The sequence below is a fragment of the Periplaneta americana genome, chromosome 11, assembly GCF_040183065.1.
Source record: "Periplaneta americana isolate PAMFEO1 chromosome 11, P.americana_PAMFEO1_priV1, whole genome shotgun sequence".
NCBI classification, from domain to species: domain Eukaryota; kingdom Metazoa; phylum Arthropoda; class Insecta; order Blattodea; family Blattidae; genus Periplaneta; species Periplaneta americana.
The window spans coordinates 123,313,830-123,327,524 of NC_091127.1; the positions used below are offsets into that span (position 1 = coordinate 123,313,830).

General features: G+C 37.5%; 1 protein-coding gene across 1 annotated transcript in view; it reads right to left on the minus strand.

Annotated features, from left to right (window-relative positions):
* Positions 1-462: 462 nt before the first annotated feature.
* dap (dacapo) overlaps positions 463-13,695 on the minus strand; it is a 55,205-nt gene continuing 41,972 nt past the window's right edge. The window contains exon 2 of the mRNA XM_069839988.1: positions 463-1,429. Coding sequence (XP_069696089.1) covers positions 1,335-1,429 — 95 coding nt within the window. The 3' untranslated portion in view covers positions 463-1,334. The remainder of the gene's footprint in view (positions 1,430-13,695) is intronic.

The window sequence follows — 13,695 nt, forward strand, 5'->3', positions numbered from 1 at the left end:
CCAAGCTGTAACTTCTATAAACTGTAGCTACGCAGAACAGACCCAAGCATAAGGGAAGGCTTAGAGCATAACTTACCTCAGAAGCCAAAAAAATTAAGTCCAAAATCTCTTTTTTGAGATAAGGTGAAATGAATGTTCCATTTTGCACACAGCTTTATGATTTACTTTCTTTGAATTTCGAAAAATATACGCAATTATCCATCCCTAAAATGTGAATCAACCATAACCTAAAAATCTATGTTTTGGCACTTACTTTCTTTTGTCTTCTGACGCAAGATATGCGGCACGTGACTTGTTTAATCCCATATTTGAAAATTCACACGCAAACAAAAATTAACTTATATCTCCATTATTCTCATGGTGGCACAATGAAACTTAATGCTAAATTAAATTTTGTGAAAGCATTATACAAATACATTAATATTTAAAATGTAAATATTGATCTTACATACATGCACACAAGTTGGCCTGTTGATATAAATAACAATGGAATGTCACCAATCGACATTCTAGTTAAATTCAGAAAAAAAAAAAAAAAAAAAATCAACGCGTAGCACTACAAAAGTTGTTGAATTTCCTGAATTCTTTGAGAAAATTGCATCATAGTTTATATGATAAAAATATGAGGATTAAAGAAAGCAAATAATGCCACTTCGCCATTCTCTAAGTTACGAAAACGAATATCGAATGCTCGAGAAAAATGATGAAATAAATTCTGTATTGTCCTTCTTTATAAAATCTTATAGATTTCGTGATATTATTAAAATGAGCACAATACATTTACACTGGTAAAAACTAACATGTAAGTTTTATAATACAAAATGTTCTTTCCCAAATCATACATTTCTTTCAATCTTTAAGAAAGATATCTAGAAAAGTATTACAAACAAGCCCACTTTGTGCAGGTATGTGTATTTGAATAAACAAACAGATTCAGAAATGAAAATAATAAGAACAACCGAAATCCATAATTTTTGTATGTTTGTGGCAACCACCTTTCCATCTATTCTTCTACAAAATAATGTGGTGGAATAATTATAATGTACAATTATTCGAGATCAGAGTGAAAAAATAATCTAACATAAAAACGAAAACAAAATAAAAAATAAATTACGTACATATATCTACAACAAATTTAAAGTTGTACATATATCTACAAAAACTAATTAATATAACATTGTACATTTTCCATTTAAGAGATCTTTTTTACCTTCTACTTTCTCGTTTTTCTTTTTGTATTTATAACCCTCTCTCATTTTTTGTCTTTTTTTTTTCTCTGTTTTCCTTTCTTTTCCATCCCAATGTAAAGTTAAGAAGTGTTGCTGGTAGAAACCCTAGCTGTTGGTCATCCTGGCTTTCTTCGGTTCTGTTGGTGTCAATGTGGAAGATTTGACAGCATTGCATGTCCTTTTCCTGTTCTTCAGGTAATCTGGAACAAAACAAACATCGTCTCATATAAAAGAGGCTAAAGATGGATATCGTTAAATTACCCTATTTCCTCCCACACCCTCCCCACTCTCTCACCCTTCCTATCTCTTCCTTATGTTAGAATTGTCTAAATTCTATTCTCATGATATGCAAAAGCCCTACACATTAATAATGAAGGGCACCATCTCCGACATCAGTTGCTGATCAAGAAACCTACATTAATCAGCAATGTGTGATCTAGTCGTTAATATTACGGAACAATTTTTTTCCGTATCCCATATTCTCTCTTCTCTAAATCTATCCAAGGCTTTAACCTTGCATTAATTTACTCAACATGAACAAATTTTTTATCAGCGTTCTTTAAATATTAGTAAAGTATCAACTTCTTTTGTTTCTGGCTAAGTGGAAGAGAAGACCTGATGGCCTTAACTTCGCCAGAATAAATAAATAAATAAATAAATAATTATTAACCTTCCTCGTCTCTTTATCACTTGTGTCCCCACTGAATTCTCCTCCTCCTTCCTCTTACAGTTTTACACTTAGAAGACTTTGGCCCATGTGGAAATTTATCATCCCAGTTGAGACGTGAGATCACGCCTTTCTGATGTTTTATTTGATCAAATTTTTCAATGGGCATTAAATGCTATTTCCTTAATGGGCTATAATTATTGCAAATTACACATAAACGTAATGTGCTTGGCACACATGTCCAGTTTCTTACCCAAATGCTAGCGACTGTTTCTTAGTTCGGAACAATTCATTTTTAAAGTTTTCATAATATTTCGTTCTTCACTTTTTTCTGTAAATATTGGGTTGATGCAATAATTCGTAGCATTTTTTGGCTTTGCTAAAACTTTTTATTTGAGATGAATAAAAGACGGAAATTAATAAGTAATGTATTCTCCTACATTATGTACGACTCTCTGCCAACATTGGGATAGTTTTTCGATTCAGCGTCAGAAGAAATCTCTTGTTTTGGAATTAAAGAAGTCGTGAGTTCAAGTTTGTAAAGAATCTCCGTTATCAAAGGAGTTGAAGAATGTTGGGTAGAGAGGGGGAAAGGTGGATATCCGAGGGCGCAAGCTTTCGTCATGTTAGCGGAGTGCGGGCATCGTGTTGCAGCAGCACTTGATGTAGTCTTCCCCCAAGGAAAATAGAATGGAAGGTACTGGCCAACAGACCCCTGCCGCACTGCTCGTGACGTCATCTGCCGTTATACCTAGTATACTGTATTTTATTTCATGGAGTGCAGTTTCATAGAAAGGACATTGCAGACAGACCTTCTACTGCCCCCTACTAATTGGCTGTCATAAATAAATGTCTTCCTTACTGTGACGGAAATCTTGTCTTCTCCTGTAAGTAACCAATCACAACCCTCGTTCAGAAGAATTGACAGGCTCCCGTCAAAACCACGTGGAGGCAGATTTGCCACATCTTTTCCGAATTCCAAGAATCCCGTCAGTCTCACTCTCTCATTTGGAGGGTCACCAGGATTATGGCAACTGTGCAATGTTGGGACGAGGGGACAGGATGGAATCGTCAGAGGTGTTTGTGTAGGAAGTCATAAATCTGTAAGTGGCTGTTCAAAGGAGCCACCGAACTGCACTCCTTAAAATAAAATTGAGTATACTATAGAAAGCAATGCACCGAAGATATTTATGGCACTCATAAAAAGACCATTGTGATCCCAAACTAGTGATGGGCGAAGTTGTTCTTTTCCCGGAACAGTTCCGACGGTTCCGGTTCCGAAAAAATACTATGTTCCAAATAACAGTTCCGAAATAACAGTCACCAGTGGTGATGAGTCGGAGTCGTTGAGTCGTTCAAACGAACGGTACAGTACCCTCCCTCTTCACCATAGACAAATAACACCATGCAGCTCACACTGGAGCACTCATAGGCATGACATAGTACACATTTTTATCTATAGATGGCACTGCAATGCACATTCGAATCGATTTTGGAAAATTGCTGCGCATGCGGACAGGACTCAAAATCTTAATGTTAGTAATTACACAGCTGTTGACTACAAGGACAGAATACAACACTTTGTTTTCGTACATAAAGTTATAAAGACATGGTAGCCAACTAAAAAAATAACATAACATTTAAAACATATGGTATGTAATTTGTTCTCTCTATTACATAATAAAAAAAAACAAATCATTAATTTTTATTTTTACTTTTCTTAATGCACAGTTATAATAATAATAATAATAATAATAATAATAATAATAATAATAATAATAATAATAAATATTACAATTTCATAAATAAAAAATATATATATTGGCAGTATTGAAACCTGGAAACCCCGCAGTGGGTTAGTAAAATGTTGGAATCGCATCTTTACCAAAGTGTAATTTAAACTTCGCATTAAACCTCGCTCTCCAAATCAGAACTTATATGGGTAGTTTCCAACAAATAATGCTACAACATTTTTGTCGTTCTTTGATAACAGAGAAGATAGCACAAAAACTTGTGTTTGTCAGACTTAACCTCAACAAACGACATACAGACATTGTAACTAAACCACTCATTACCATTTACGACTTTAACCTTTGTATAGAATCAGCTGATCAATGAATTAATAGTAGTGTGCGTACTTTAACGAAGTTCCAAGTACAACATAAAGAACAACGAGAACAGTGTAACTGCAGCTGTCGTTGGTTCATCGGAACAAGCTCCGACGTTCCGACTGTTATCTCGGAGTCGGAACATACCTTGTGCAACGCGGTACTGCGAGCCCGTAACAACTGGGCAAGTGAGCAGCTCGGAGTCGGAACACTGTTATTTCGGAACAGGAGGTTCCGACCTACTGTTCATTTTTGCAACAGTTCCGAGGGAGTCGGAACATACCTTGTGCAACGCGGTACTGCGAGCCCGCAACAGCTGGGCAAGTGAGCAGCTCGGAGTCGGAACACTGTTATTTCGGAACAGGAGGTTCCGACCTACTGTTCATTTTTGCAACAGTTCCGAGACCGGAACAGTTCCAAAATAACTGTTGTGTTATTTTTTACCCATCTCTATCCCAAACAAATGTTCAATTATTGTGGGCTCTTTAGACATTGTTAAAACACATTTCTTTACAATGAGGATATAAAATAATACAGAATGACTCTCTAAGAAGAATATTATGTTATTGTGCTCACATTACATAGTTGACGACTTTCTTAATTTCCTTCGCTGTTTTACAGCTACTTGTAGACGATTTACTTTCCTGCCCTTGTCAGCATTTGTTGAGAGCTTTCATGATCTAATTGTGGAGTATCATTCAATAACGAAATAAAAATTGAACGATATTTTACTATGGTCAGGTAGTCGATTTCGAAACGGCTACATTTTGTCATCTACAGTCCTCCAGCTACAAACTACGTGACGTTAAATCCTCCTACGTTTAGCCGGTTCCAGCTACGACTGGCAACACTGATTAGCATAGCAACCACTTGACCATCGAGGACAACAAAGTAACGCCAATTCCCCCCTCCACTCCAGCACCTTCCATAAATAAATCAATCTTTTCTAAAGTGCAACACAGAGGCTTGTTAACGGAGACCTTGTACATGGATGGCAACGAAAAGGGAGGCGGAGAGAGGGAAGCGAGAGAAGTGCTTTGATTGATGTAATGTGACCCAGATTTGCTTATTGGTGACAGCTGCGCTTGAGACATCTTTATGATACAACGGGATAGATGCCGATCATTGGTTACAATTCTACTCTCTTCACTTGCCGCCATTTTTCCTATTGTAAAACGAGTGCCATAAGAGGTCAAACGTACCACGAGAATAACTTATTCTAATTCAACCAATAAAATCTCGTGTGTCAAGAATTGAATGAGAGATGAGGACAGAATTAAAACAAGCACAGTTCTGACAAGCTCTCATAGCCTACTTTTCTCGAACATGGCCAGTACATTATTCAAAATAATAATAAGTAAACAATTTAAATAAGAAACACGTTGCTTTCGCAGTTTCTTACTTCGTTCCATTACGAGACAACACTAGTAATCTTCCCTGACTTTTGAATAACCCTGTACGTGTATATCCGAGAGTCATGGCTCTTTCGCACAGTAATATTCCAAATATGATTTTCTCCAGCTCTACAAAAGAACTTACGAGATTCAACTTGTACTAGAAGTAGGCCTACAATATATTAAAGTTACTCTGCTGTTCGCCAATAGTTCTCCGTTTCATATGCTGATGCTATGCCTGATAGCCCTTGATGGTAAACATTCATGATAGAAGCCGTCACATTAAAACTGAAGAAATTATTGCAGAGTAATCAAGGGTTTGAAAAAATGAAAAATGTGTGCTCCATTCTCCAGGGGGAAAGCTTCAATTGTCAGTTACTGTGGGTACCTGCTGCAATGGCAGCGATGAAATTTGCACCTATGACGTCATGTCCTGTCAAAAGAACCTTTTCGTCCTTCAAATATATTTTGAGAGACAATAGATAAAACTTCAGTCGAGAATCTTGAAAAGTATTTGGTCATATATTGCAACCTGGAATAGTACCAGTAAATAATGTTTTGTTTGTTTGTTATTTTTTAAAATAGTTCTTGGTCAAGTTTGAACAAATTTAATTCGGAAGTTGTGTATGTACTGTATATTTATCTATTTATGTAAATCGCAAATCAAGCTTTCAGGTATAACTCCCTGTAAAGTTGATTTGAATAATTTCGAAGGAAAAATTGTCCCGGGGCCGGGCATCGAACCCGGGACCTTTGGTAAACGTACCAACTGAGCTACCCGGGAACTCTATCAGATACCGATCCAATTTTTCCCTCTATATCCACAGACCTCAAAGTGGGCTGACAAGCGTCAAGCAACCAACATTGAGTGCACACTAACTCTGTGTGACTTAAATTGTAGTTTTCTGTTAACGAACAGTGACGTGTATTATGCAACTCAAGCTTTCAGGTATAACTCCCTGTAAAGTTGATTTGAATAATTTCGAAGGAAAAATTGTTCCGAGGCCAGGCATCGAACCCGTGACCTTTGGTTAAACGTACCAACGCTCTACCACTGAGCTACCCGGGAACTCTACCAGACATCGATCCAATTTTTCCCTCTATATCCACAGATTTCAAAGCGGGCTGAGAAGCGTCAAGCAACCAACATTGAGTGCACACTAACTCTGTGTGACTTAAATTATGGTTTTCTGTTAACGAACAGTGGCGTGTATTATGCAAATCAAGCTTTCAGGTATGACTCCCTGTAAAGTTGATTTGAATAATTTCGAAGGAAAAGTTGTTCCGGGGCCGGGCATCGAACCCGGGACCTTTGGATTGGTGTCTAATAGAGTTCCCGGATAGCTCAGTTGGTAGAGTGTTGGTACGTTTAACCAAAGGTCTCGGGTTCGATGCCCGGCCCCGGAACAATTTTTCCTTCGAAATTTATGTAGTTATATCAAGGCAAATTATATTAGATAAAATGTTAATTGTTAGAATAATTTATTCAAACTACAAATAATGTTAAAGGAGAAGGAGCAAAAATTTCGAATCTTATAAATTTTGTTAAAGGTCAGTTTCGTGGTCCATGTTGCTTTAATAAATATATATTTATTTTTTAAGAATAACTGTAAGGATACATTTTTAACGACCGGGCAGTTTTTGCGATCCCTCTCACAGGCTGGACATAAAATATAAATATCCGGTCCCTAATAATAACTGACTATGGAAGGAATAGATGGACATATTAAAAAAAACCTTTTCTTTCTTTGGATGGAAGTTAAAGAACGGCACAGCAAATAAAAGAAAGTTACCTACTGTACAAACCTGACCAGTTTTGAAAGACAACACTTCTCAGTTTCCTTGCTGTAAATTGGCATTTTGTTACGAGTACGTGTGTTGTATAATACTATAACATAATTAAATAGACTGGTGTGTTTTCCTGCCCTTTTTCAAATCGTCCACGCTGTCCATTTACGGATGACGGGTGTGGATTATTGTACTAACGTCAACATTCTATCCATTGCAAACTGCATTACTTCTCACGCTCCCAGATTAAAACAGTAACGTAACCACGTAACTCACTATGCACATATTACTCAATGTAGAAATCTAGTTTAAGAAGATTTATGGATTTATTTTAGTTTAATATTTGAATGTGTAACAAAATATATAAATGAATCTTCAAGTTCTCGAGATACTGTGAGGATAGTATTTGGATTAACCAGAGAGTGAATATATGAGTGAATGAGCATGCTAGCGAGAGCGAGTGATACATAGAATGAATCAGTAAAGGAGTGTAAAAATTAAACAGGACATAGGAGATGCTCTACAACAATTTTTGAGATAGGAAAACTTGGAGTCTGCGAAGTCAGATTAAGGAGATATGAGCATCGCTACTGTTCTCCAAATTATCTATACTTATTATTTATATTTGAGCAGTTCAGAGCAGAAGTGGTGTCAGTAAAAAAAATGGGTAATGAGGGTTAAAGTAAACATTCTGTTTAATACAGCGCAAAATAGCAGTTAATATTCAATTTATTTAAACTATTAGTAGTCGGTGGATAGCAAGACATATTAATTGCTACTTTGAGCTGTATTTTACAGAATTTTTACTTTAAACCTCATTACCCAATTTTGACTTACACTACTTTTTCTCTGAACGGCTCATTTATTTACATATTACAATTATTTTAACGCAATTTACAAATCAGAGTTATCATCGTGCCATCTTGTACCTCACAACAGGCAAATCATTTCATTGATTAATTATATCTCAATCGCCCTGTATCAGGCTACAATACTGTATCATGGTCTGCAGTTTGGGATAATGATCTGTTAATGCTTCACCACAAAAGACAACTGAACTGTCACTACGTTAAATTCTCGCCCTCAAGTCAATAATACTATACCAATGCCGGATACAATGCGGCACTAGACGTGTTGTAGTGACGTCAAACGCGAAGTGTTTATGCCTGACTCACCGACAGAACCACCCACCCACAGATACGAATTAGGCCGGATACGTTGCAGAATTGTGATAAAACTTGTACACACATGCTCCCGATTGCATACGCTCCACAGGATGTTTGACAATTGTGGAGTACGCACTCATGCGACTGCTTCTACTGATACACTGCAAGTGCTGATAGAATTGTGTAAGCAACTCATACGGCACGGAACTGACATTTAGTGGAAGCTACAGTCGTGGGTTCGAATTCTGTCTAACGAATGAATATTTGCACAGTTTTAATTGGTTATTTTACGTCGTTTTATCAACAGCTATGATTATCTAGCACCTGAGTGAGATGAAGGTGATAATGTCAGCGAGATGAGTCCAGGGTCTAGAGCCGAAAGTTACCCAGCATTTGCTCTTAATGGATTGAGGGAAAAATCACAGAAAAACCTCAACCAGGCGACTTGTTCCAACCGAGATTTGAACCCGGACCCGTTCGTTTTACGGTCAGACATGCTGTCACTCCACAGCGGTGGACATTGCAAATCATCAATTCTATTCCACCTTAAATTTAAATTGAGATTCAACCTTACATACGTCACGAAGTCCCATTTTCTGTCAGTCTAGACCAGGGGTAAATGTTCTTTTGGAGGGCCGCAGACATCCGAATTTACATAAATGTCTTACTGATTATTAGTGATTGCTGTAATTTATAGTAATTAATAATGTAAGTCTGTTCAAATTTTATTTTTTAATTTTAAGTTTGAAACTTCACTATCGGGCCGTAGCAAACATAGTGTTGCGTCGCATAAGGCCCGCGGGCCGCGGGTTGTGTACTGCTGGTCTAGACTTTAGTATGAAAGTAAAAGGAGAAACCTGAAATGTATGGTTTTTAGAATATGCCCCGACAGGGCAAAAAGAACCTCCTTCCCCCCCAAGATAATTCTTTAATTAACTTCAACACCGTATTAATCTGAATTTATTTGTCCGTTGGGCTACAATTCATGTTACATGCAGAAAAGTAATTTTTTTCTACAGAAAGATTCCGAGAAATATTTTCAGTTTCATATAATACAATTGTATTAAATTTCAATTCTTCTTCCTCCCATCCCCCCGGTTCCAGTAAACTTGACGGTCTTTGTGTTAGCCGAACACGCCTCATTGAAATATTAATTGTAATTTTATTCTTCATATTGTAGTTGTAATCCCCTGGTACAGGGGCAGAGAAGACCTGACGACCTTATCTCTATCAGGTTAAATAAATAATACTATGCCTACTGACATCGCCCGAATTTCGAAGTTACTATATTTTAGCTGTTTTTTTTTTTTTTAGACTTTCGAGCACTCCAGTTTTGTTCACAAGGTGTAGTGACATGATCAGCTGTCTGGTAGAGTTCCTGGGTAGCTCTGTCGGTAGAGCGTTGGTGCACTTAGGCAAAGGTCCCGTGTTTGATACCCGGTCCCGGAATAATTTTTCCCTTGAAATTATTCGAATCAACTTCACAGGGAGCAATACCTGAGAGCTAGATTTGCATATAGTTATGAATTACTAATTTTGTTATAGGAAACATAGTTACAGTACACGATTACTGTTGCCATTACTGATATGAGAAGTTGAGTGTGGTGTTTTTGTTGAAGTTAAGACTGCATTTCTTGTAAGTCTTTCTCAGACCAGAAAAAATTAAACCCAAAGTACTGCAGTTCGATGTCTGTAAGTCTTACAAGATTTGTAACCGATAAAGCGGTTATGGAAAAGTATTATCCGAATATTTTGGTATTTGCTTCAATTCTCTTTCCAGTACATCTTCAATGGTCAACTTCTATGACTCAAACGGACGTTGAAGTAGTATTTCTTTCAATTATAATGACGAGTGTCTGTTTCCAAACATGCTTTTTTAAAGCCGTGTAAATCGACAAATCAATCTGCTGGAGGGCACACAGACAGACCAGGCAGGCAGGCGCTGGGAGTAAACTAATAACCAATTAAAATGTGGCAACTTGCTGAGTGTTTGTTCTGCCTTCTGGCGAATGAAACGAGCTGGAAGTTAAAACGTCTTAAATTATTCATCCTCACGCTTCTTGTGTAAACAACCAAATCTCGCATATTAAATCAAAATGCATTATATGGGCAAGTTCTTAGAACAGAGCATTGATGATTGGGGGCTGCCTCTGGTGTCTAGAAAGCAGAAAAGGTGGTGGCAAAAAGTAATAGAGCAAAATAAAGCACTGTATAAAGAACAACGAACAAACCTAATTAGGAACAAGGATGAAACCAAGAGGAAGAATAGGAAACCAAGAGGAAGAAGAGGAAACCAAGAGGAAGAAGAGGAAACCAAAAGAGAGAAAGGAAACCAAGAGGAAGAAGAAGAAACCAAGGAAACCAAAAGGAAGAAGATGAAACCACGAGGAAGAAGAAGAAGAAGAAACCAAGAGGAAGAAGAGGAAACCAAGAGAAGAGGAAACCAAGAGGAAGAAGAGGAAACCAAGAGGAAGAAGGGGAAACCAAGAGGAAGGAGAAGAAACCAAGAGGAAGGAGAAGAAACCAAGAGGAAGGAGAAGAAACCAAGAGGAAGAACAGGAAACCAAGAGGAAGAAGAGGAAACCAAGAGGGAAAACCAAGAGGAAGAATAGGAAACCAAGAGGAAGAAGAGGAAACCAAGAGGGAGAAGAGGAAACCAAGAGGAAGAAGAAGAAGCCAAGAGGGAGAAGAGGAAACCAAAAGAAGATTAACCCAAGAATGGTAATAGTGGTGGTAGCTAGTATTAGTAGTTAAATGTTAGGTTTTATTTAACGACCCTCGCAAGTGCCGAGGTTATATCAGCGTCGCACACTTAAATGCCATCGATTTCGCCCGGGATCGAACCTGCAACCTCGGGCACAGAGGGCCAGCGCTATACCAACTGCGCCATCCAGGCCAAGTAGTAGTAGTAGTATTTTATTTAATCACTTTTTCAAGCGCATAAACTGTATTCATTGTTGAAATTCAGCGTGACTAGAAATGACCAACGAATTTTGCAAGGAGCTCTATAAGAGCGACAGATTTTTCGGCGTCGTAAAATCTAAGACCCGGTCCTCCAAGCTTTACTTTCCTCCTGAACGTTAGCATAAGATTTACCACCTCCCTTTAAAATTTACCCTCTAGGCTGGGTTTGAACTCGCGACCCTCAGAGACAACGACCAGTAATTATAGTAACCGCAAAACCACCGAGGAAGATGCGAGTCAAGGGAAAGTAAGAGAACCATGAAGGAGGAAACGATCCAAGAGGAAGAAGAGCCAAAATGGAAAAAGAGAATCATATGGATAAAAGCAGTAAAGAGAGGAAACGAAGTACAAAGAGATAGGAGAAAACGAAGAAAACCATGAACAAGAAAATAAAGTATATGCGGAATAATAAAACAAAAAAAAAGAGGGCGAGAATTGTAAAGGAAAATAATAGAGCCCCCTTTTAAATGTCAATTACAAATATCTGATATTAAAGTAATTATGGGGAAAGACTATATCATATAGCCACTCACATAGCTAAACAGTTACGAACTGGTACATCTCCAGGAATCGGCTTAGATTGACACTTGGTTCAACCACATTAGTCTCAATGTTTTCACTAGCAAGTTTCTTTGATTCCAGTATCACAGACAGCTGCAACATTACGAATTACAAGACTTGCACAGGCATCTGATCGTGAGGCAGAAAACCTGAGCGAGAAAATGACGATTTTACCTGGCGGCCTTCTCATTCAGGGATTAAGTTCTTCTGCAAGTCGCAGTCTACTACGCAGGATACTTTATTTAATTCTCTTAAAAAGAAAGCCAAATTAAGAGAATGATGGGTTAAACTTCTATTTTCTAAATTTTTCAAGTTACATCCTTGACTTTTTGTACAGTAGTGAAAAAAAAAAAAACCGGACCGACTCTTGTAGCTGATTTCAGAGCCTTGTTCACTCCAGAGCACGATAGACTGGTAACTAAGACTTTCGTGGTTCGAATCCTGCCTGGGAAGGAAACTTTTTTTTTTTGTTCCTTATTCAAATTTATTCCCAATACTTTTCAATTGCTGGTAAAATTCATGTTCTGGGAATAATAAATTAATTAAGTAGTAAAATATCGCTGCAATCAAAAAGTATTGGGAATAAATTTGAATAAGGAACAAAAAAAAAAGTTTCATTCCAAAAGCAGGATTCGAACCACGAAAGTCTTAGTTACCAGTCTGGAGTGAACAAGGCTCTGAAATCAGCTACAAGGTTGGTCCGGTTTTTTTTTGCCACTACTGTACACATAATCACGGAGTGATAGATAATGATGTTTCATTTCTGTGAGTTAATTAGTTCTAAGTTATTAACAAAAATATTTTGAAAAATTTTCATATTTAAAAATGAAATGTGCAGCTCAGTTTTTCCGTAAAATGTTTGAAATTTATTGTGCAAGACCAGTGACATATTTAGAAAAACATCACGCATTAGTTTTTCTATACATTTACTACAAAAGGGGGAAACATATTTATAATCACTGCATAGCTAAAAATATACATTTTCTATTGCCGCCCATTTTTAATTTCAAAAAGTATTCACTTAATCATAAAACCCATGCGCTATTTTGTTAACCACAGTGTACAGAACGTGCAGTAAAAATTTCATGTTCCTGGCATCAAAATTGTAAGAGCCTTTACACTTCGAACCTGACGAAATGTGCCGAAAAAGTGTGAGAAAACAGCTTGTAAAATTTGCATTCAATTAAAATTCAAGGGTGTAGCTATTTATATAGGCCTACTGCGTAATTTTTATGCTTCCGAGCGCCGCAGAACATTGGAACTTGCTCAACATATAAAGAGATTTTTTATCTATTTCTCACAAGAAAACGAAAATGCAATTTTTAACTGAAAATGACCAACATTTCACCTGACTCCCCCCTTAAGGATTTTGTAGCTCCACTGCCCTCGGACAGAATTGAACACGCATACAACTGCAAGAACGGTAACCACGAACACAGATGCCGATTACAAACGGACTGAAAAATCGACAACGATGGTTGCAATGTGTCTACTTTTAAATACCTTGAAGAATATACATTTCATTAATGTGTGAAGAAAGAACCCTTTCGTATCATTTAACCACTCATGTAAGTATTCATTTATGCTGCATCTACATTCTTCATTCTCGTAGCTCGTATTTTACTTCAAATATCCACGCACGTCACATCTCGTAGTGGTCATCGACCTTTTAAATGGCCCCTCCTCCTCCTCCCCCCCCTGTCCCCACTCCGTAATCAAAGAATTAAACTCTCGCTCGCTACACTGTAGCATCCCATAACAAGGCGTCATTATCATGTGGGTCCATGTTGTTTTTGAGTGTGTATGAGCGCCCCTCCA